General features: G+C 54.6%; 2 protein-coding genes across 9 annotated transcripts in view; both read right to left on the minus strand.

The window, feature by feature from the left end:
- The window catches only part of LOC147354790 (uncharacterized), a 30,667-nt gene extending 23,813 nt beyond the window's left edge, over nucleotides 1–6,854 (minus strand). Inside the window, exons 1-4 of the mRNA XM_086349431.1 lie at nucleotides 6,798–6,854; nucleotides 6,314–6,470; nucleotides 5,544–5,595; nucleotides 907–1,103 (exon numbers count right to left, since the gene is read on the minus strand). Coding sequence (XP_086205557.1) covers nucleotides 907–1,103; nucleotides 5,544–5,595; nucleotides 6,314–6,470; nucleotides 6,798–6,854 — 463 coding nt within the window. The remainder of the gene's footprint in view (nucleotides 1–906; nucleotides 1,104–5,543; nucleotides 5,596–6,313; nucleotides 6,471–6,797) is intronic.
- Nucleotides 6,855–8,161: 1,307 nt separating this feature from the next.
- Nucleotides 8,162–24,143, minus strand: part of PEG3 (paternally expressed 3) — a 41,538-nt gene continuing 25,556 nt past the window's right edge. For 3 of the 8 annotated variants that reach the window (XM_086354745.1, XM_086354744.1, XM_086354746.1), the window contains 7 exons: nucleotides 23,027–23,499; nucleotides 22,684–22,773; nucleotides 21,831–21,977; nucleotides 21,642–21,742; nucleotides 19,336–19,438; nucleotides 18,675–18,767; nucleotides 8,162–18,161 (listed from right to left, as the gene is read on the minus strand). In XM_086354745.1, the coding sequence (XP_086210871.1) occupies nucleotides 11,692–18,161; nucleotides 18,675–18,767; nucleotides 19,336–19,438; nucleotides 21,642–21,742; nucleotides 21,831–21,977; nucleotides 22,684–22,773; nucleotides 23,027–23,414 (7,392 nt within the window). In that variant the 5' untranslated portion in view covers nucleotides 23,415–23,499 and the 3' untranslated portion in view covers nucleotides 8,162–11,691. Of the gene's footprint in view, nucleotides 18,162–18,674; nucleotides 18,768–19,335; nucleotides 19,439–21,641; nucleotides 21,743–21,830; nucleotides 21,978–22,683; nucleotides 22,774–23,026; nucleotides 24,056–24,143 lie in introns of those variants that run through there. The other 5 variants (XM_086354751.1, XM_086354749.1, XM_086354750.1 and 2 more) reach the window with 3 other exon arrangements.

Raw genomic sequence — 24,143 nt, forward strand, 5'->3', positions numbered from 1 at the left:
TGTAGACACACACATTTTTCAGATAAACACCTCAGACACGGGGGAATGAAGACTTAGCACCCAGGGCTGCCCCTCTCACACGTGTGCACCAGCCATGCTCCCAGCCCCCACCCTCAGCCCAGCATCCTGCTCATACCCACTGCAAGCTCAAAAACCCTTCTAAAACCCCAAACTTCACACCCACTCTGGGGAACACTCAGGTGCCTCCTGAGGCCTCTCTGCAGCCCCAACGCCCCCTACAAACTGCCTCAGGTGTTCCCTGCAAGTCGTTTATACTTGCCCCATCCAGCCAAGTTCATCACTGGCCCTCTTAGCTCTCAATGCACCCATCCAGCGTCCGGGAGGCCCCCGAATACCGCCTGCCACCGCCATCAGATTAGCACGCCCTTCACAGAGTGAGCTGCTCGAATTCAGACACACAGTCAGACTCGGTTCCACGCGCACGCCCACACCCCCTAGGCGCCCTCAGACTGCACCTGTCAGAGCAGGTGCGGACTCTCACAGACGCCTCGCAAAGTCAGAATCCTTACAGTGTGGAATCCCACGAAGTCTCCCGCCCTGGGACGCGCAGACAAGGCCACACACTCCGAGTCAGTCCCACGCACCCCGGGCATCCACATGGCCCCCTCCCCCCATGACAGGCTCACCTCGCACGCTGACACGCTCACTCACTCACACCCACCACCCCAGACCCTTCACCCTCGGAGATACAACAGGTCAGGGAGGGGTGGCCCAGGACCCAGCCGCTGTCACCCCCCAGAGCGCGCAGCTGAGCCACCCCGCTTCCTCCGACCCTCTCCCCACGCTCCACGGACAGAGACAAAGCACCCCAAAACACGCACTCTCTCCCCCTTTGCCCTCCCCCCGCACCAGCCCACCTCCCATCCTCTCCTGCCGCAAACTCACCGCTCGCCCGCACTGTCTGCCTCGTCTCTGAGCCGAATGCGGGTGGGCGGAATTCAAACCTGGACCTAAGTGCACCCAGCGCCGCCCACCGAACTACAAGTCCCAGAAGGCACCGCGCCTCGCCGACGCCAGCCTCCCTGTGTCTGCTAAGGAGCCCGAGGTAGGGTGGCGCGCCAGGACCGCTGGGAAATGTAGTCCTGAAACCGAAGGCGTGGTGGAGGTGGTGGGGAGGGGTACCACGTGGTTTGCCTCCTTTCACCCTAGCCCTGGGTTCCTACAGCTGGAGAGAGCTTTACCTTCATCTGTAGGTATGAAGGGCGAGTGGGGGGGAACTTCATGCTCAGCACCTCATCCGCTTACCAGAGGGTAAAGTAGCATCACGGACTCAATGGACATGAGTTTGAACAGAATCCGTGAGATGGTGAAGGACAGGCAAGCTTGGCATGCTACAGTCCACGGGATCGCAAAGAGTCAGACACGACTGAGCGACTGAACAACAATGACCAAAGTAGCATAGAGGTCCCTAGAGACCCTGCCTCAAAACTTCCAGCACCCCTGAGCAGCCTTGCACCGCCAAGAGCAGTGTGTACTCAATAAAAGGCAAAACACTGCATTCAACAATATCACAAGTTTATGCAGATTTTGTATGAGAGTAATTTAAACATAGATTTCAAACAGTACCTTAAAAATAGATGCTCGTGTCTGATGTAGACATTTGAACACTGGCTATCTGGCAATATTAAGAAATTATTTTAAGTGTAATAGTGGTATTGGGAATAGTTTTTTAAAAAGAGTTGTCTGGTGAGTATGTACTGGGATTCGAGGATGGCTTAACACCTGCAAATCAATAAATGATACAACATTAAGAGACAAAGATAAAGATCATATTATCATCTCAGTAGATGAAAAAAAAGCACTGGACAAAATTTAATACCCTTTCATGATAAAAAGTCCCAATACACTGGGTATAGAAGGAGTGAGCCTTAACTTAATAAAGGCCATTTATAACAAGCCAACAGCTAACATCACATAAGTGGTGAATGGCTGAAAGTTTTTCCTGTAAGATCTGAAATAAGACATGAATGCTTATTCTTAGAAGGCAATGGCAACCCACTCCAGTACTCTTGCCTGGAAAATCCCATGGATGGAGAACCCTGGTAGGCTGCAGTCCATGGGGTCGCTAAGAGTCGGATACGACTGAATGTCTTCACTTTCACTTTTCACTTTCATGCATTGGAGAAGGCAGTGGCAACCCACTCCAGTGTTCTTGCCTGGAGAATCCCAGGGATGGGGGAGCCTGACAGAGTCGGACACAACTGAAGCAACTTAGCAGCAGCAGCAGCTTATTCTTACCAATCCTATTCTACATAATACTAGAAGCACTAGCCAGAGCAATTAGGCAAGAAAAAAGAAACAAAAGGCATTCAAATCAGAAAGGAAGAAGTAAAATAGATATTTAAATGAAAATCCTAAATACTCCACCAAAAATCTGTTAGAACTAACACACAAATTCAATAAAGTTGCAGGGTAAACATCAACACTCAAAAATCAGTAGCACTTCCATATACTAAAAACAATCTGAAAAAGAAATTAAGAAACAATCCTATTTCTAAAACCATCAAAAAGAGAAAATACTTAAGAATAAATTTACCAAAGAGGTGAAAGCTCTGTGCACTGGAAAATATAAAACAGTGCAGAAAGGAATCAAGTGAGTGAGTGAGTGAAGTCACTCAGTCGTGTCTGACTCTTTGTGACCCCACGGACTGTAGCCTACAAGGCTCCTCTGTCCATGGAATTTTCCAGGCAAGAGTACTGGAGTGGGGTGCCATTTCCTAGACAGACATAAATGGGACAATACACCATGTTCATTGATTGGAAGAATTAATACTGTTTAAATGTCTATTCTATCCAAAGCAATCTTCAAATTCAATGCAATCCCTATCAAAATTCCATAGCATTTTAACAGAAATAGAAAATAAATCCTGAAATTAAGATGAAACTACAAAAGACCTGACTAGCCCATACAATCTTGAGCAAGAAAAGACACTTTTGGAACTATCACATTTCTTGATGAAAAAAGAAAAAAACCTTGTAAATCTACAGCAGTAACAATGGTATGGAACCAGCATTGAAACAGACATAGAGCAATGGAACAGAATAGTCAGAAATAAGGGCATTCATCTTCAGATCTTCAATAAAGTTGCTAAGAACACACAGTGGGGCACAAAGTTCAGTTCAGTCGCTCAGTTGTGTCCGACTCTTTGCGACCCCATGAACTGCAGCACGCCAGGCCTCTGTGTCCATCACCAACTCCCGGAGTCCACCCAAACCCATGTCCATCGAGTCGGTGATGCCATCCAACCATCTTATCCTCTGTCGTCCCCTTCTCCTCCTGCCTTCAATCTTTCCCAGCATCAGGGTCTTTTCAAATGAGTCTGCTCTTTGCGTCAGGTGGCCAAAGTATTGGAGTTTCAGCTTCAACATCAGTCCTTCCAATGAACACCCAGGGCTGATCTCCTTCACAATGGACTGGTTGGACCTCCTTGTAGTCCAAGCGACTCTCAAGAGTCTTCTCCAGCACCATAGTTCAAAAGCATCAATTTTTAGGCACTCAGCTTTCTTTATAGTCCAACTCTCACATCCATACATGACTACTGGAAAAACCATAGCCTTGACTAGATGGACCTTTGCTGGCAAAGTAATGTCTCTGCTTTTTAATATGCTGTCTAGGTTGATCATAACTTTCCTTCCAAGTAGTAAGCAACTTTTAATTTCATGGCTGCAGTCACCATCTGCAGTGATTTTGGAGCCCCCCAAAATAAAGTCAGCCACTGTTTCCACTGTTTCTCCATCTATTTGCCATGACGTGATGGGACCAGAAGCCATGATCTTAGTTTTCTGACTGTTGAGCTTTAAGTCAGCTTTTTCACTCTCCTCTTTCACTTTCATCAAGAGGCTCTTTAGTTCTTCACTTTCTGCCATAAGGGTGGTCTGCATATCTGAGGTTATTGATATTTCTCCTGGCAATCTTGATTCCAGCCTGTGCTTCCTCCAGCCCAGTGTTTCTCATGATGTACTCTGCATATAAGTTAAATAAGCAGGGTGACAATATACAGCCTTGATGTACTCCTTTTCCTATTTGGAACCAGTCTGTTGTTCCATGTCCAGTTCTAACTGTTGTTTCCTGACCTGCATACAGGTTTCTTAAGAGGCAGGTCAGGTGGTCTGGTATTCCCATCTTTTGAAGAATTTTCCACAGTTTATGGTGATCCACACAGTAAAAGGCTTTGGCATAGTCAATAAAGCAGAAATAGATCTTTTTCTGGAACTCTCTTGCTTTTTCAATGATCCAGCAGATGTTGACAATTTGATCTCTGGTTCCTCTGCCTTTTCTAAATCCAGCTTGAACATCTGGAAGTTCACAGTTCATGTACTGTTGAAGCCTGGCTTAGAGAATTTTGAGCACTAGTTTATTAGCATGTGAGATGAGTGCAATTGTGCAGTAGTTTGAACACTCTTTGGCATTGCTTTTCTTTGGGATTGGAATGAAAACTGACCTTTTCCAGTCCTGTGGCCACTGCTGAGTTTTCCAAATTTGCTGGCATATTGAGTGCAGCACTTTCACAGCATCATCTTTTAGGGTTTGAAAGAGCTCAACTGGAATCCCATCACCTCCACTAGCTTTGTTTGTAGTGATGCTTTCTAAGGCCCACTTGACTTTGCATTCCAGGATGTCTGGCTCTAGGTGAGTGATCATACCATCGTGATTATCTGAGTCATGAAGATCTTTTTTGTACAGTTCTTCTGTGTATTCTTGCCACCTCTTCTTCATATCTTCTGCTTCTGTTAGGTCTATACCATTTCTGTCCTTTATTGTGTCCGTCTTTGTGTGGAAAGTTCCCTTGGTATCTCTAGTTTTCTTGAAGAGATCTCTAGTCTTTCCCATTCTTTGTTTTCCTCTGTTTCTTTGCACTGATCACCGAGGAAGGTTTTCTTATCTCTCCTTGCTGTTCTTTGGAACACTGCATTCAAATGGGTATATGTTTCCTTTTCTCCTTTGCTTTTCACTTCTCTTTTCACAGCTATTTATAAGGCTTCCTCAGACAGCCATTTTGCTTTTTTTGCATTTCTTTTCTTGGGGATGGTCTTCATCACTACCTCCTGTACAATGTCACGAACCTCCATCCATAGTTCTTTAGGCACTCTATCAGATCTCATCCCTTGAATTTGTTTCTCACTTCCACTGTATAATCAGAAGGGATTTGATTTAGTCATACCTGAATCGTCTAGTGGTTTTCCCTACTCTCTTCAATTTAAGTCTGTATTCGAGGGAAATGCAAACTAAAACAATAAGAGGGTCTTTCCTGGCAGTCCGGTGGTTAAAGACTCTGAGCTTCCTGTTCAGGGGGCACAGGTTCGAGCCCTGGTTGAGAAGCTAAAATCCCACCTGCCTCGTAGCCAAAAACACACACGAGAGATAGCACTGCATACCTGTTAGGATGGCTATTATCCAAAAAGACGAAAGATAACTAATGTTAAGGATGTGGAGAAAAGAGAACTCGCATACTTTTGGAGGAAATACAAGCTGATACAGCTACTATGGAAAATAGTGTGGTATAAATACTGCATGATCTCACTTATATGTGGGATTTAAGACAGTCAAGCTCTTAGAATAGTCGTTGCCAGTGTCTGGGAAGTGTGGTGGATGAAGGGGTGTGGCCCAAAATGTATAAAGTTTTAGTTATGCTGGATGAATAAGTTCTGGAGTTCTAATGTACAGCTTGGTGACTTTAGTTAATACTACTGTATTATATACTTGAAATTTGCCAAAAGAGTAGACCTCTCTTCTTGCTGCCCCCCAAAAGATAACCATGTGAGGTGATGGATATGTTACTTATTTTGATTGCGATAATTATTATACAATATATATGGAATCAAAACATTACATTGTAAACCTTAAATAGATAAAGCTTTTTAATATTAAAGGTGAACGCCAGACTACTGGTATATTTTAAATTAATTCATTTTTTGGCTGCACTGGGATTTTGCCGTGACTCCGGCCTTCTCTAGTTGCTGAGAGCAGGGCCAGCCCTCTAGTTGTGGTTTAGGAGTCTCTCACTGCAGCGGGTCCTTTGAGGGGCCACCGCACCCACTCCAGGATCTGACTACACCAGCCATACTTCTTTTTTAAACTTATTTTGTATTGGGGTGTAGCTGTGATAGTTTAGGTGAACAGCAAAGGGACTCAGCCACATATATACACATGCACCCATTTCCCCCCAAACTCCCCTCCCATCCAGGCTGCCGCTTAACCCTGAGCAGAGCTCCCTGTGCTCTAATAGGTCCCTGTTGGGTCTGCATTTTGAATCTAGCCGTGTGTGCACATGTGCATCCCAAGCTCCCTAACCATCCCCCTCCATCCTTTCCCCCACAACCATAAGCTTGTTCTCTGAGTCTGCGTATGCTTCCTCCGTTTCAGTACAGGGGTTCAGCCCATCCCAAAGGACATCAGAGAGCGTTTCGACAGCTGCCGCTCCCACAGGCAGCGCCCCCTGCTTCCCGTCCTGCGAGAGGGAGGTGATGGATGAGGAGTGTTTTCAAGGGCTTGCAGCTTCAGAGGGGTCCGAAGTCTTCCAGACGCCACCTTTCTGATCGCCAGGATTCCATTTCTCCCGGGGCTGCCTAAGCTTTTGTCGCTGGAGACAGGGCAGGGCTATGGAGGCGGCCGAGCACAGTCAGAGAGGACCCGCAGCGTCCTGTTTCGTGCCTTAAACCCACCTGTGGCTTTCACCTGGACATCCTTCGCAGTCTCGGGGTTTGTGACAGTTGCTGTCAAGCCCTCCCCTGTCCCCGCCCCCCCCCCCCCCAAGCAGAGGAGCCAGAGGACTGACGTCCGGGTGGTACGTAGGGATCTTACTGCCACGTGCCTCAGTCTTCACGGTCCCCATCCCTGTCCCGGGGCCCGATCCTGAGTTTTTCCGAGTATCCCAGTTTCCCTCAGGGTTTATGATGTCCAGCCCACTCTGTGTCTCCCTTAGGGCTCTTTGGGGATACAAATGACCAACTTTGGCCAAGTAGAGGGAGGGAGAAGCCTGCCGGGACAGTGTGCTCAGAGAAAGAATGGGGGGCACTGATGCGTGGTCAGTGCCGACCTTGGGACGGGGAGGGGCCGGGAATTGATCCTTCTAAGCAGACTTGCCAGTTCCCAGGGAAGGGAAAAGGATTCGAGGCAAGGGAAAACACCAAGAACTGGCTGACAAAGTCAGCTCGTGGGAGAGGCGTTCTTAGGAAGATCACAGGGCAGTGCCACCAAGAGCCCCAGGCGCCGGGCGCCCAGCCTCCCTGGCACACCGGCCGGCCCCTGGTCTGGGTCTGACGGGACCGCGGGGACCCAGGAGCATAGTCAGCTGAGGCCAGGGAGGGGTCTGGCTCGGGGAATAAGCGTGTGGCAGGGGCACCGGGGAGCTGTCTGAGAGGGCAAGCGCTGGCCAGGCAAGCCCCAGCGACCCTCACCTTTTCCCTTCCTACAGGTTGTCTGTTAGTGATGAACTCTGCAGGAAGTCAGCCTTAAAAGAGAACTGACCCCTTGCCCTGACGATCTTGGACACCCCTGGAAGGATTATTGAAGCTGTGACTCGAGAGCTGGTCAGGCACCTTCAGACAGATCCATTTGGCTTCAGGGGAGTTAGGGACACACACTTTATGTAATAGGTCTTCTGGCGGCTCACATGGTAAAGAAGCTGCCTACAGTGCAGGAGACGGGTTGGGAAGATCCCCTGGAGGAGGAAATGGCAACCCACCCCAGTATTCTTGCCTGAAGAACTCCATGGACACGGGAGCCAGGTGGGCTGCAGACCCTGGGGTCACAGTCAGACACGACTGAATACAAAGGGATTCCAAATCACAGTACGAACATTCTTTTTATGTTGCGGGGATCATTCTTGTTTGTGTTTGAGGGAGTATTGTATTTAGATGAGATTAAAATTTTAAATGCAGACTCAGAGTAAGTAAAACTTACCTAACGCTTAATGTCAAGTTTAAAAACACTATTGATATGTATCATCTTTTAATTTTATTAGTGCAGTTACAAATGTGGCTTTGTGTAGTACTGAGATCCCTTAGAAGTGTGCTGTTGAAATACACAATAATTTAAAAAGGGAGGAGATTTGTAGGGCCTAAGGGGGACACTAAGTGCTCATATTTTTTAAACACCCCGAACACTTCAAATGGACAAAAGAAGAGGCTGAGAGCTATCTTATTTTCAACTTTATTTTTATTGGTGACACGATTACAGATAGAACGACCACAACCATACTAACAAACCAAAAACCTGTGCACAGAGACAAGATGAAGAAAACGTGTCCAGATGTTAACCGTGGTCTTTGGGTGATGGCGACAGGGGCACGCCTCTCTTCCACACTTCTGTAAGTGCCGGGTTTCTACAGTGAGCAGGCACTGCAGTTACAGTGGAGGCACCCGTCATAAAAGGTCGGTGACCGGGACACAACGAGACAGGCCTCCCAGGAAAGTGAACCCCACAGCCTTAACGCCGGCAAAGACCACACGACCGTTCCTTCACTGCTTTCTTCTCCTCTTCAACCCTCTGCATTCTCACCACAGACACCCCCGTCCTGACTGTGCACAGATCAAGGTTTAACAGCAATGATTGTTGGGTGTCAGGAATATGCGTGAATTTCTTTTGCTTTACTAAATCTCCCCCAAGGTATGCCATGAGTATGTATTAAGAATTTTAATGGAAAAACATACATAAGATTTAATACTCAAAACACCAAAGATCATTCAAGAAATTTGAGACAAGATAGTTAACCATAATCCCACAATGACAACACTACTTTAATTATTTTCTGTGATTTTTTTTCATTTTAGACTGTATGCACACATATTCACCACGGTCATAAATCACAAGCTTGTGCACTGATACGAGATGGAGGAAACAAGATGTTAACAGTAGTTGTTGGGCGTTGGGAATATGGGCGACTTTTTTTGTTCTTTTCTCATTTATTTTGTATTTTCCAATTATTCCTCTGGGTGTGTATTATGCTTGCTAATTGAAGCAAGCAGAATATACTTTGTTATCAGGAAACTATTTTAAGGGCCATCTGAAAACATTAGGATGAAAGCGTTTAACCATAATTCCACAAAGCTAACACTTAATCTGAGTACACGTTTGGGACACAGTTATAAGCCTGTGCACAGAAAGAAGAATAAACAATGTAGTGAGGAGCATATCTGTCATCTTTGGATGGTGGGTATATGGATTTTTTTCCCTCCACTTTTCTGTATTCTCTGAGTGCCTGAATAATGAGCTCAAATTATGTTCACAATGGAGACGTGATTATAAGCTTTTGAGTAACACTACCATAAACATTCAAGGAATTTAAGAAAATAATGCTCAACTATAAGCCTACAACAGCACCACCACCACAGCTTTTGACTATAAGCATACATTTTTAAACAGCTATAATTGTAGTATAAATATAATTCTGTGTCCTGCTTTTTCCACTTGGTATTCCGTAAATATATCTCCACGTCACTACGTAACTCTCCATGATTATCATTTCTAGACAGCTGCATTCAGAGTGCGCGGACACACTCCCTTCACCTTGCTCCTATTTTTGGCATTTGTCAGTTGTTCCTGATCGCTCACTGACCAAAGGATGGTTGGAACGGACGCTGGGCAGGTGGCTCTCTGAAAACACTCTACCAGTTGGTGCCGCCGACAGCGATGAACGCCAGGTTCACCCCTACGCCACGCAGGCTGGCTCCCAGCTCGCAGCCCCTCGGGGCTCCGGGGCGTCCGTTCCAATGTTGGGTCTTGTGATGCAGCTGCCCTCATCGACACCAGGCCACCAAGCGGCCCCTTCTCCTAACTGCCAGGACACCCTGCTCATTCATTCAACCTCCCCCATTGGGGCCTTCCAGTCCCTGCTTCTGATGTTCCTTCTGTCAGACCCTGCCCTCCCAGGTCTGGTAAGGCGTCAGGACCCCCATCTTTGGCTCTCCCTGACTTTGGCGTTCCCTCCAGCTCTGACACACTTTCCCCAGCCCTCATGGCAGGGACCTAGGAGAGGGGGGTCCAGACGCGGCTCCCGAGCAGATCTCACTCTGCTCTCCCAAACAATCTGCTCTTAGCTTCTGCTCACTGCAGCTACAAGATCCTCTTTTTTTTTTAAGTTTTAAAAAAAATTTTTTTAATTTTTTTGCCAGCCAACTCAAAGCCAAGAAATTTCATAATAGTCATTATTCGAAGAGGGGGCGGGGAAGCAAAGGGAGGGCACAAGGCAGGACGCAGGAGACCCCAGAGCGGCGAGGTCAGCTTGGGACGGCAGCACAGGAGACTGGGGCGGCGGGACAGGGGCCGCTCTGAGGGCAGCGGGGGTGCTTGTCAGGAAGGCGCGACCTGAGAGGGGGACAGATGGCAACGAAGCAAATTAAGGCTGCCGGGGAACCTGAGTCCGTGTCGAGCTCGAGTTGGCTGTAAAGAAAGATTTTTTCTATTTTTTTTTTAAATGCAAGTTAGACATGGGGTTGGTTGAGGGTCAGACAGGTGGAGAGGAGGATTAAGTCTCAGGCTGGAAAGCTCTAAGGATACTAGCTCCTGGGCACCCAGGGTGCAGACTTGCCATGTGGCGGCACGGAGGGGCCAAGCCACGTTGCTACTGGTCACTTAAGGCAGGAAGCGCGCAAAGGGAAGTAATGAAGTCGTAGGCCCTCAACCGTATTTACACCAGGAGAGCCCCCCTCCCCCGTGGTTCTCAACCTTCATTAGGCACGCGTGATCTAGTGATGGTTACAACCCACTCTTTAAAGGCAAGGATGTAAGACTCACAGGGAAAAGCTTCGGCTTTTGTAAAATTCACTATCGAAGAGACATCAAGGTGGGTTAAAAAATAAAAATAACAAAAACTTGTAGTGTTTTTTGCATGAGACCCACTGCAAGGTTACAAGGTGGCAACCAACCAAAGAGGTTACAAAAGGCCAATCCACATACAGTAAAGGCTTACACAGCACGAGGTTTCAGAAGTGTCGGTGTAGACGAGGCGCCTGAAAGGGGAGCAGACAGGACTTCCCTTCACACAGCGAAGCGGGCAAGACGCTCTGCCTTTCACGCCTACACCATGAGGGGGTTATGTAGAAAGTAAGGAACCAGTCAGTTAGTCAAAAAGATACTGATAGGGTTCAAACAGCTCACAATAAATCTTTCTAAAGCTCTAAGATGCTTACAAATATATTGTAATTTGTTGCTCTCTTCCTCCTCCAAAAAAAAAGAAAAAAGCAAAACCAGAGTACCAGGTGAGGTGCGTCTGCAGGTAAGCGGCCAGTGAGCGTCACACTCAGTCCAGTTCACTGTGCTGGGCTGTTCTGTGCACAGCTCGGGAGGCAGTGCGCGGAGGTCCCGGGCTGTCACAGACGGGCGCTCTCTGCAGCCGCGAAGGCCCCGGCGGCGGGCGGCCGAGTGCCCTGCTGTCCCGCAGGTACCTGCTGTGCTGGACAAGGGAGCTGCAAGCATCTGCACCTTGGGGCCGAGAGTCTGAATCCAGGCCGCTGGGTGCAGTGCAGGCCAGCTCGGTGGGTCCGGTTGTGTGTGGGTGAGGGGGCCGGCCGGGTCCCAGTGGAGGCCCCGGCCCGCCGAGCCTCAGCTGGCGTGGGGCTGTGTCCGGGCCGGGTGTCTGAAGTCCAGATCGGGTGAGTGCAGTCCGGGCGGTCGCAGTGGGTCCGGTGAGTGTGGGTGAGGAGGGTCGGGTCCCAGGGTGCCCCCGGGCCTCAGCCGGTGTGGGTGTTCTGGTGCCTGGCCAGGGACAGGCGGTCGCTGAAGAGCTGCCCGCACACGTCGCACTTGAAGAGCTCGTCGTCGGGCCGGCCGCCCTCTGGGCCACCAGCGCCCTCGCCGTAGAGGCCGGCGGGCTCCAGGATGACGAGGCTGGCGTGCGCCGTCAGGTGCTCGGCGTAGGCGGCGCCCGAGGGGAAGGTCTCCCCGCACTCGCCGCAGTCGTAGTAGGGCTCCTCCACCTGGATCTCTTGCTCCTCGCCCTCCTCCTCGGGGTCCTCGATGCCCGCGCCATCCGGCTCGTCGTCGTCGCCCTCGGGTTCTTCGGCGCGCTCCTCCGGGTCCTCGATGCCCGCGCCGTCCGGCTCGTCGGCGTCCATGTCAGGCTGCTCGGCCTCGGCGTGGGGCTGCTCCGCCTCGCCGCTCGGCTCCGCGGCCTCCCACTCCGGGCCCTCGGCCTCCCCGAGGGGTTCGGCCGCCTCCACCTCAGGCTCGGCCGCCTCCACCTCGGGCTCAGCCGCCTCCACCTCGGGCTCAGCCGCCTCCACGTTGGAGCCCTGGATGCGCAGGACTTCCCGGGGGACGAGGACGTTGGCCTCTGCCTCCTGGGCCGTGGCGGCGGCCGCGGCGGCCGCGCCCTCCTCCTGCAGGTGCAGCTTCTGGTGCTTGGTGAGGATGGTGCTGTGGATGAAGGACTTGCCGCAGTCCTTGCACTCATAGAAGGGCCAGTCCCTCTTGGGCGGCTCCGTGAGGAAAGACGTGTGCACGAAGGCGGCCCCGTAGTCGTAGGGCTCGCCCTTCTCGTGCACACGCATGTGCTCCTGGAGATCGGCCTGGCTGGGGAAGGACTCGCCGCAGGTCTCACACTCGTAGCGCTGCTCCTCGCCCGGGTCTTGCTGCGGCTCCGTGGGTGCCGGGCCGGGCCCCGCCGCGCCCGCGCCCCCCTGGCCCTGATCCGGCAGCCCCTCGCCGGCATGGCCCCGGGCGTGCTCGCTGAGGACCGAGGCATGGATGAAGTCCTGCCCGCATACCTGGCACTGCGGGCCCACCCCGGCCGGGGCGCTCTTCTGCGGGGCCTGTGGCCGCCGCGGGCTGACAATCAGGGGCTGCATGAAGGGCTCGTACCGCCTGTGGCCGTAGAACTGGTCCTGCTCGTGGACCTTTTGGTGCTCAAAGAGGAACGAGCTGTGCACGAACGACTCCCCGCAGGCCGGGCACTCGTAGAGCTGCTCTCCGAGGCAATCTTTCTGGTACTCGCTGACAGGCGGCATGTGCACCGCGGGGTGCGTGTACTCACGGCTGTCCACCAGGTACTCCCGGCCGTGGACCTTCTGGTGGTCCCGGAGGTCCGCGCGGTCCGCGAAGCCCAGCCCACAGTCCTTACAGCCATAGATGGAGTCTTCGGGCTCCTCGGGCTCCTCCTGCTCTTCCAGCTCTTCCTCCGGAGACCCATCCAGGCCCAGGTCCTGCATCACAGGCTCTCCAAACAGCTTCCCATCATGGAATTTCTCTCGGGCATAGATCTTCTGATGTCTGCCAAGGTCTTCAACGGTGGCAAAGCATTCCCCACACTCCTTACATTCATTGAGGACTGGCTGCTCGCAGTAACTAGTCTCACTTGTTAGCTCAGCATAGCTGGTCTGAGCTAGTGGTTCAGAGTAACTGGTCTGAGCTGCTAGCTCAGCATAACTAGTCTGATCTGCTGGTTCAGAATAACTGATCTGAGCTGCTAGCTCAGCATAACTAGTCTCAGCTGGTGGTTCATCATAGCTGATCTGAGCTGCTAGGTCAGCATAGCTTGTCTCAGCTGCTAGTTCAGCATAACTGATCTCAGCTGCTAGATCAGCATAACTAGCCTCAGCTGGTGGTTCATCAAAACTGACCTGAGCTGCTGGGTCAGCATAATTGGTCTCAGCTGGTTCAGTATAACTAGTCTGAGCTGGTGGTTCAAAGTAACCGGTCTCAGCTGCTAGTTCAGCGTAACTAGTCGGAGTTACTAGTTCAGCATAACTAATCTGAGCTACTAGTTCAGCATAACTAGTCTCAGCTGGGGGTTCCTCAGCATATCTGGTCTGACCTGGTTCCCTGGCATATCTGGTCTGAGCTGGTTCCCCAGCATATCTGGTCTGAGCTGGTTCCTCAGAATAACTGGTCTGGGCTGGTTCCTCGGCATATCTGGTCTGAGCTGGTTCCTCGGCATAACTGGTCTGAGCTGGTTCCTCGGCATAACTGGTCTGAGCTGGTTCCTCGGCATATCTGGTCTGAGCTGGTTCCTCGGCATATCTGGTCTGAGCTGGTTCCCCAGCGTATCTGGTCTGAGCTGGTTCCTCGGCATATCTGGTCTGGGCTGGTTCCTCGGCATATCTGGTCTGAGCTGGTTCCTCGGCATATCTGGTCTGAGCTGGTTCCTCGGCATAACTGGTCTGAGCTGGTTCCTCGGCATATCTGGTCTGAGCTGGTTCTTCCGCATATCTGGTCTGAGCTGGTTCCCCAGTGTATCTGGTCTGAGCTGGTTCCTCACTATAACTGGTCTGAGCCGGTTCCTCAGCGTAACTGGTCTGAGCCGGTTCCTCGGCGTAACTGGTCTGAGCCGGTTCCTCGGCGTAACTGGTCTGAGCCGGTTCCTCAGGATAACTGGTCTGAGCCGGTTCCTTGGCGTAACTGGTCTGAGCCAGTTCCTCGGCGTAACTGGTCTGAGCCGGTTCCTCAGGATAACTGGTCTGAGCCGGTTCCTCAGGATAACTGGTCTGAGCCGGTTCCTCGGCGTAACTGGTCTGAGCCGGTTCCTCGGCGTAACTGGTCTGAGCCGGTTCCTCGGCGTAACTGGTCTGAGCCGGTTCCTCAGGATAACTGGTCTGAGCCGGTTCCTCGGCGTAACTGGCCTCAGCCGGTTCCTCGGCGTAACTGGCCTCAGCCGGTTCCTCGGTGTAATTGGTCTGAGCTGGTTCTTGGGTGTAACTGGTCTGAGCTGGTTCTTCGGCGTAACTGGTCTGAGCTGGTTCTTCGGCGTAACTGGTCTGAGCTGGTTCCTCGGCGTAACTGGTCTGAGCTGGTTCCTCGGCGTAACTGGTCTGAGCTGGTTCCTCGGCGTAACTGGTCTGAGCTGGTTCCTCGGCGTAACTGGTCTGAGCCGGTTCTTGGGCGTAACTGGTCTGAGCCGGTTCCTCGGTGTAACTGGTCTGAGCCGGTTCTTGGGTGTAACTGGTCTGAGCTGGTTCTTCGGTGTAACTGGTCTGAGCTGGTTCTTCGGTGTAACTGGTCTGAGCTGGTTCTTCGGTGTAACTGGTCTGAGCTGGTTCTTGGGTGTAACTGGTCTGAGCTGGTTCTTCGGTGTAACTGGTCTGAGCTGGTTCTTGGGTATAACTGGTCTGAGCTGGTTCTTCGGTGCAACTGGTCTGAGCTGGTTCTTCGGTGTAACTGGTATCAGCTGCTGAGTCAGTGTAACTGGTCTGAGCTGGTTCTTCAATACAGCTGGTCTGAGATGGTTCCTCAGTATAACTGGCTTCAGCGGATTCCACGGTGTAATTGGTCTGAGCTGGTTCTTCAGTGTAACTGGTCTCAGCTGCTGGGTCAGTGTAACTGGTCTGAGCTGGTTCCTCAATACAACTGGTCTGAGCTGGTTCCTCAGTATAACTGGCCTTAGCTGATTCCTTGGTGTAATTGGTTTGAGCTGGTTCCTCAATACAACTGGTCTGAGCTGGTTCCTCAGTATAACTGGCCTCAGCCGGCTCCTTGGTGTAACTGGTCTGAGCTGGTTCTTCGGTGTAACTGGTCTCAGCTGCTGGGTCAGTGTAACTGGTCTGAGCTGGTTCTTCAATACAGCTGGTCTGAGATGGTTCCTCAGTATAACTGGCCTCAGCTGATTCCTCTGTGTAATTGGTCTGAGCTGGTTCTTCAGTGTAACTGGTCTCAGCTGCTGGGTCAGTGTAACTGGTCTGAGCTGGTTCTTCAATACAACTGGTCTGAGCTGGTTCTTCAATACAACTGGTCTGAGCTGGTTCTTCAATACAACTGGTCTGAGCTGGTTCTTCAATACCACTGGCCTCAGCTGGTTCCTCAGTGTAATTGGTCTGAGCTGGTTCTTCAGTGTAACTGGTCTCAGCTGCTGGGTCAGTATAACTGGTCTGAGCTGGTTCCTCAATACAACTGGTCTGAACTGGTTCCTCAGTATAACTAGCCTCAGCTGGTGCCTCAGTGTAACTGGTCTGAGCTGGTTCTTCAGTGTAACTGGTCTCAGCTGCTGGGTTGGTGTAACTGGTCTGAGCTGGTTCCTCAATACAACTGGTCTGAGCTGGTTCCTCAGTATAACTAGCCTCAGCTGGTGCCTCAGTGTAACTTGTCTGAGCTGGTTCTTCGGCGTAACTGGTCTGAGCTGGCTCTACGGCGTAACTGGTCTGAGCTGGCTCTTCAGCGTAACTGGTCTGAGCTGCTAGCTCAGCATAACTGGTCTGAGCTGCTAGCTCAGCATAACTGGTCTGAGCTGCTTCCTGGGGATAACTCATCTGCACTGACTGGCCTTGGTAGCTGGTCTGAGGGTCAGTGGAGGACAGGCTGCGAAGGACAGACCGTAGGTAGTTTTTACTTCCAGAAAGCTTCTTCCTGCTGTGGATCTTCTGGTGTTCAGCCAGCTCAGAGCTACGGACAAAGAACTCTCCACATTCTAGACATTCGTAAAATCTCTCTCTCGGGCGAAATGTTTGAGACTCACCAAAATGCAGGGAGTGCATCATGGAGGCGTCGTAATTCTTGCGCTCGATGTTCTTCTTCTTGGCACGCGCCTTCTGGTGCTGGCGGCCATCTGAGCTGGGGCCGGAGGCTTCGCCGTCTCTCTGCCACCCGCTGGGGCCTTCCCCAGCAAGGTGGTCCAGAGGAGCAGGGCGCGATGCGCGGTAGAAGACTGAGCTCCTGAAAAAGCTGTGCCTGCCTCCAGCATAAGGGCTCTCCCAGGCTGGGGTCTTCTGCGGCGGGTCACGAAGGCCTGAGAGGTATGTGGAGGGCTCCCCGTCCTCCCTGAGGCCACGGGGAGGCCGGAAGGCGGCCAGGCTGTGGAGGATGGCCCTCTCGTAGGCGCTCCTCTCGTAGCCCCGGGCCTCCTGGCCGTCTTCGGGGCTGCTACCGGCAGTGAATGCCTTCTCTTCATCCTCATCCTCGGGCGGCCTGGTGATCGTGTGACTCTTCTGAGAGCCGGGCATGGACATGCTGTGGAGCAGCGGCTTCTCATACCCCCGGCTGTCGAAGTAGCTCTTCCGAGAATGAATTTTCTGGTGCTCCATGAAGTCTGAGCTCCGCCCAAAGGCATCCCCGCCCTCTCTAAAGTCGTAGAGCTTCTCTTTAGAGTAGGTCTTCTGGCGCCTCTTCAGGGACTGGCCAGGAATGAAGGTCTCCTCGAAGGCTCTGGCCCTGCCCTCAGACGGGCTCCCTCGGCCGTGGGTCTTCTGGTGCTCCCGCAGGGCTGCACTGTGGTGGAAGGTCTCCCCACAGACTTTGCACTCGTAGCGTTTCTCCTTCCCGCAGGCCCTCTGCAACTCTCCAAGCATGGGGGTGCGCCTCACGGCGCCCGTACTACGCTCCTTCTCCCTGTCCTCGTGGCTGTGGATCTTCTGGTGCTCAATCAGGGCCGAGCTGTGCAAGAAGGTCTCCTTGCACACCTTGCACTCGTAGAACTTGTCCTTGCCGTACATCTTCTGAAGCTCACTGAAGGTGGGGCTGGGCAGGAAGGGCTCGTCCTGCTCCTCGTCCCCACTGCCCCGGAGGTGCTCTTGGGCCTGGCCCCCCCGATGCTCGGCCAGGCCAGCGGCCTGCGCACCCTCAGAGCGCCTGGCACCCTCGGGCCTGCTCTGGGCCTCACTGACGGCTGCACTGTGGATGAAGGACTCCCCATACTCGTACAGGCTCTCCCGGGTGTGCACGATCTGGTGCTCCACAAACTCAGAAATGACCGCGAAGGACCTCCCGCACTCATCGCACACGTAGGGCATGGCCCCGAAGTCGAGCGGCTGCGACGGGGCCACGGGCGGAGCGCTCAGGCTGCTGGCACCTGCCGCCTTGGCGGCCCTGCGGGCCTCGCCTCCGCACTCGAAGGGCCGTTTCCTTGCCCCGCCCCTGGGATCGTGCACTGGGCCCTGCCCTTCCGCGTCGAAGTGGTAGCGCCTTTTTCTCTCCAGAGCACGCTTTTTGGAAACCAGGTCTGAGCCACAGCTGAAGCCTCCTCCCCCAAAGGCGCCCCCCTCTGGGCCCCTCTCTGAGGCTCCCGCCTCCCTCCTGCTGAACGATGCTTCTTTCCAGTCGCCGCCCGCCCTCCGGGAGAGCCGGTGCGGCCGCTCACTTGACTCCCGTGCCCGCCCGGACCTGGAGCTGCGGGCCACGTCCTTGATGAACTTCTCCATGATCACCCCATGGGAGGACTCGGCCTCGCAGATGCCCCGCCGGTGGGCTGACTTCTTGGTCTCAGGCGCCGTCTTCAGACCTGGAAGAAGCCCCGTATGAACACTCACTCCCTGGGGCCCTGGGATGAACGTCTGTACCCTGTGCCCTGACCACGTGCCCCCAAGTGTCACTGCACTTCGCCTTGTATCCATGTGCACGCCCCACGTGACTGTGTGTGCTGCTGCGTGTGTGCACGTGCCACCCTATCAGTGCATGCTGCTGCATGTCAGTGTGTGTACACCACTGTGTCTGTGCACACCCCCCACGGCGTGTCAGTGTGTGTACACCGCCATGTCTGTGCACACCCCCCACCGCGTGTCAGTGTGTGTACACCGCCGTGTCTGTGCACACCCCCCACCGCGTGTCAGTGTGTGTACACCACCGTGTCTGTGCACACCCCCCAACGCGTGTCAGTGTGTGTACACCACCGTGTCTGTGCACACCCCCCACCGCGTGTCAGTGTGTGTACACCACCGTGTCTGTGCACAGCCCCCCCAAGGCATGTCTGCTCGTGCGCCCAGCGCCCGCTCCTGCAGCAGGGCCTCGCGCTCACCTCTGCTGGTGCTCGGGTAGGCACTTCTCTTTGACCTTGCCGAGTGGCCCTGGGTCATGTGTGAGTGGCCATCGTCCTCGGCAAGCTGAACCCCTGTCCGAAGGAAGAACACGGCATGAGACGTGTCACCACGGACGACGGGCTGTCTCGGGCACTGAGCGTGCCCTGGACGGCCTGTGTCTCACTCCCTCTCCTCACTGTCCATTCCTTGGCTCACCACGGACGACGGGCTGGCTCGGGCACTGAGCGTGCCCTGGACGGCCTGTGTCTCGCTCCCTCTCCTCACTGTCCATTCCTTGGCCCCTTGCCCAGTTCGTCTTGGTTACTTCTCTGGACTCTGCTGACAAGCTTGCGCAGAGGCCTCGAGCACCCCTAAACCCAGGGCATCCTTGCTGGCTCTCAGGCTCCGCCCATTTCCCCACCTGTCACGGCCCACACGACCCCTCGCGGGGTGACTGCTGCCTCAAACCCAACCACGTGTCCCCCAGGGAAGCCATCCAGGACCCCGGACCTGCCTCAGAGCAGACTGGAGTCGCAGGGTGGCACTCTGGGGTGAGAGCCATGTGGGCGCGGCCCCGTCGGAGCAGGTCACAGGACCACTCCCTCCCGCTCCCGCTCCCGCTCCACCAGAAGCTGTTCTGACCCTGCTTCGAGCGCTCACCCAGTGAGAGCAGCTTCCGGTAGTTCTCCATGTTGTCCTGAATCGGGTTCTGGGGCTTGCGATCCTCAGTGAGGGCCACCATATCCTGGTACAACACCGCCTCCTGCAACAGCAGATGTGCCCTCAGCGGGGTCTGCCCGGGCGACCGCGGCCAGGACCGCGCCAGCAGCGCGGGAGCCACACACACACACGCACACAGTGTGCAGCAAGTGCTCACAGCGCCGGGGGTTCCGAGTGATCTGGTCAGGCTCTACTAGGGACCTACGTCGTACCTACCTTGGCGCTACACTCTGAGGAAGCTCCCAAAGACGGAGGGCACATATTCCTTGCCCTCATGCAGCTTATCATTTGGTTGGAGAGAAACAATCAGAGAACAGTAAACAACAAAGTGGGGTGCAGAGAGTCGGCGCTAAGCAGGCGTGGCAGGGGCAGCTCAGGGTGGGCTGGGGGGCGTGAGCAAGACCCACAGGTGTGGGCGGGGCCGCAAGCGCTGCTGAGGCCCCAGGAGGGGCACGGAGCCTGAGGGGCCCCCAGCGGCGCAGCCAGAGGAACTCCAGGGTCAGAGGAGCTCAAGCACCTTCACGACCGAGCAAGCTGGGAACAGAAGTCCTCCCAAACCTCAGCGTCCTCATCTGTGAAATGGAGAGGAGGGTGTCCACCTGCCCCCCTCAGGCTGTGGGGGTCCTGCCGGCTGGGCCGCTGACCTGGGCGAAGTACAGAGGAGCTAACACTGTGTGTGCGTGTCCTGCCGCGTGGTCTGCTGCACGTGGGGCTAAGTGTGCAGGAAGACTGGGTGGGACTCCCTTGGCGGGCCAGCAGTTAAGACCCTGGGCTTCCACTGCAGGGCATGTGGGTTCACTCCCTGGTCAGGGAACTGAGACCCCACACACCATGTGGCCCGGCCAGAAAGTAAAAAAAGAAAATTATGTAAATAAAACATAAGTTGTTGTCACTACTGAACTATTATATAAAGATATTTTGATATTAAATTTGCTTTAGTTCTGGGAAGTGGCGTATGACATGACAGCCATGTGGAAGTGTAGCAAAGAAAACAAAAACGATGTGGGCACAATTAGGTGCAGCTCCTACTGAGAAAAATAAACAGGCACAGGCATTCGGATTTAAGAGAATGAAAACCTCCTTTATACAGTTGCCACTGTTCAGCAATTAGAAACAAAACCCCTGGCAAGATGAAGCACAGCTTCAAAAATGAACCCCTTGCCAGGGCAGGGCTGTGGAGTCCAGGACAAGAAGCTGCAGAAGCAGCAGGCACCACCGGACTGCTGGTGCTGGCCAACGAGAGCTAGACGCTCCCTTTCTGGGGGTAGGGGGCCCCTCCATGGTGGGCAGCTCCCCGGAGCGGGCACTGCGAGGCACTCAGGGCTGACAATGCCCCCTCCTGAGGCCTCCCCGGGTTATCACAGTGCAGGTGAAGCCGCGGGCTGGGGAGCACAGCTGTGTCTGCGGTGGGACAGGAGGAAACCGCGGCTCCTAGCTCGGGGCTGGCAGAGAGCAGATGAGATCAAGAATTCGGGGGGCTGAGGGTGCCACAGGGCACCACCCCTGGTGCTAACAGACCCCAACAGGCAATGGCAAAAGGAAAGGGGCACGTTTCACACCTCCTGTTGGTCGAATCTGAGTGACATAAACGTGCATTACGTTCTGGACTACACTGTTCCCAGGAAAGAGAACACTTGAGCTGACCCGATGAGTGGGCAGCCCTGAGCTGCGTCTGCTGTCTCTCAGACGCTGCCTTCTCACACGGCTGCACAGGCGCCCTCCTCCACGCTGCCACATCACACACGACCCTCTTGCCCGAGCCCCTCCTTGCCCATGCCCCTGTCCTTAGTGCACAAGAACTGGCAGTGACAGTGTGCCCACTGCGTGCCAGGCCGCACATTGCACACTGCATATCTATGTGTGACTCATGCATCCCTCACAACAGCCCTGGTGAGGCTGTCATCACACCCATTTCACAGATGAGGAAACTGAGGCTTGGTGCAGCTAGTGGGCTGGCAGGTGGCAGAGCCAGGCTGCAGACTCAGCTCTTCTCGGCTCCGGGACCTGAGCGCCCTCTCCCTCCGCTCTGTGCACAGGGCAGGCGACCTCCAGGGGACACGAGTGCTGACCCCGTTGACGAGCCAGAAAGCAGGCGGCAGTCACTGCGGCCACGGGTCACCCCTGGGCTCTCTCCCCAACCCTGGTGGGCTTCTAGGTGGCAGATAACTCAGCCTCCCGAGAAAGAAAGGCACCTCCAGCACGGAGTGAAGACGGCCCTCCCAGAACGAGAGGAAACCTGGGCGCACCTCAGATCTGGCATCCAAATCCAGCAGGGAGTCCCTGCGTCTGTGCTCTCTTTCCTTGGCTCTCTCCGCCAGAGGAAGGGTGAGATCCCGCTGGTGAAACCCTGGGAAGGGAGAGGCCGCGTGAATGGATGCGGTGCAGTGGGCCGGCAGGCGAGTTGGGGGGAAGGGGGGGTTCTTGGGGACACGTACTGCTCCTGGGGCTCCGGACGGACGGCCAGCGGTCCCGTGACTCCATGTCCCGGCTCCGGCCACGGCGGCGCTCCCGCTCCCGCGCCCGGCCTCGCTCCCGGTCTCGCTCCCAGTCCTGGTCCCAGTCCCGGTCTCGCTCCCGGTCACCTGCGGACACGGGCGTGTGGAGCTGGCCGTGGGCTCTGCACACCCCTCCACACCCGAACGCTATGCCTGCTCTCCCCTGGGAGCTGGGTCCCAGTCGAGGGGCAGATGCCCCATACACCAGGGCCTGGAACTGCTTCCGGGGCCTGGAACCGCTTCCGGGGCCTGGGCCCACCTCTGCGGCCTCGCGCAGGCTGGCCTGGCTTTGGTCGGGCCACCGCCCTCGAGGGGCCCTTCCCGCTTCAGGCTCTCCCGGCGTCCCGGATCCTGCGGTCTCCGCCTTAAGGAGGAGGCCATCTGCCAACCCTCCACAGCCTGGCCAACCCTGGCCTGTCTTAATGTGCTCCCCACTTGACTACAGAGAGCCAAAGCACCGTCCCCGGAGCACTGCTGCTCCAGAAAGTTCTCTGGAGAACCTTGAACAAATGAACAGCTGTGCGGGCAAAGTGGTGATGAACTTTACCCCCCGGAGGCGGTAGACACAGCCTGAAACAACCTATGGCAAATTCCAAATAGCTTCAAAATTTTAAATGTTTTCCCTCATCACTGAATAATAAAAAGTTGTATTTCACTCCACGGATGTGTCTGCTTTGATGAAAACGTCTCAGTCCGCCATCCCGGAATCCCCCGCCCCAGATTCCCGAGCAGCAGCAGCAGGTCCCCAGAGAAGGGTTGTGCGCAGACCCAGCGGCGGTGGGCAGCTACTCACTGCAGCAGGGGAGGGCGGGGCGCGGCGGTGGGGACTCCGCGGCCCTCCGGCTCATGCCGCCTTCGCTGTGGGTGTCGCTGCTGTTGTCGTCTGAGGGGATACCAGACACGGCTCAGGGGCTCAGCCACGCTCGCCCGTTAGCTTAGCCCCCGAGGGCGCCTGCCACGCCCCTCTCCGCCGCCCCCAGCCCCCGGTTAGACCGTCAAAGCTGGGGTGGGGAGGGCTCCGGCTCCTTGCGTGCAGAAAGGCCGGGCTGTCACCTACACCGCACCCCCCGCGCCCGCCCCAGCCCCCCAGAACGGTCCCACCGGAGCAGCAGGGGTGCGCCTTCCCCTTGGCTCACCTTCCGGCTCATACATCGCCTCGTAATCTTCCAGGAGAGCAACGAGCTTCTCGCAGGTCTCCGGCTTTCTTGCGTACACCCAAGGCTTGATCCTTTCTGGAAGGATGGACAGGTACTGCTCCAGGACCAAGACCTCGATAATCTCCTCCTTGGTGCGAATCTCCGGCTGCAACCAATCGAGGCAGAGGTTTCGGAGTTTGAGAAGGGTCTTCCGAGGGCCAATGAATTCCACGTAGAGGAAGTTCCGAAACCTCTGATGAAAGAACTCAGAGTCAGTGGCGCCTTCTCCTGGGACTGCGTCCGGCTCAGACAAGTCACTGTCTAGCTCATACAGGTTTGGGGCCCACTTCTTGGGTTTGGTGGCGGACAAGGACTTGGGAGGCAGCATGTCTCTAAGGAAAAGTTTCACTGGAGGAACCCAACATGCGCCAACAGGGCAGACGCAGCAGCGGGGGCAGTCAGTGCTCAGGGACCTGCGGATCGTAAGGAGACACACATGTCCCAGGGGTTGAGGACTGCCCGGTGGGAGGACAGGCCCAGGGGGGCGCCGCACCACACCCCCAACACACAGACACATGCGAGGAGTCGCAAGCAGCACGCCTGCCGCGGGAGGACCACGCTCTGCTCCTGACGGCCTCTGCGACCCTGGGTCTCCGAGCCCGAGTCCTGCAGTCCGCCCCTTCTTGGCAGACCCGGGGCGGCCCGCGCGCCTTCCGCGGCCGTGCCTCCAGGTGGGCAGCACAGGAAGGCCACACACACATGTGACGGTGCGGGTCCTAGGCTTCAGGTGCTCTGGGCAACGTCTCTGCGCCTGTGCTCTGCATGTGCAACACGTGCTGACCAAGCGAACGGCCCCTGAAACCAGCAGCTCAGCTCCTCTGCACACTAGCCACGTCCCCACTGCTCCGGCCGGGTGGCTGCCCTGTGTCTGCGTCTGCAGGCAGCAGGCATGCCTTCTCCACGGCGTGCACCCTGAGGGCAGCCCTAGGCTCCTGTCTGCACCACTGCCTCTGGTGCCTGAACAGAGGTCAATCTACTGGTGTTCCGGGCACCTCTCAAATTTAGTCTTAAATATCTGAGCTAACTGGCCTAGGCCCCACTGTGAAGGGATCAGAGA

This window comes from Bos grunniens, chromosome 18 (genome assembly GCF_055505025.1).
Source record: "Bos grunniens cultivar Pamir isolate PY7600 chromosome 18, Bosgru_T2T1.0, whole genome shotgun sequence".
NCBI classification, from domain to species: Eukaryota; Metazoa; Chordata; class Mammalia; order Artiodactyla; family Bovidae; genus Bos; species Bos grunniens.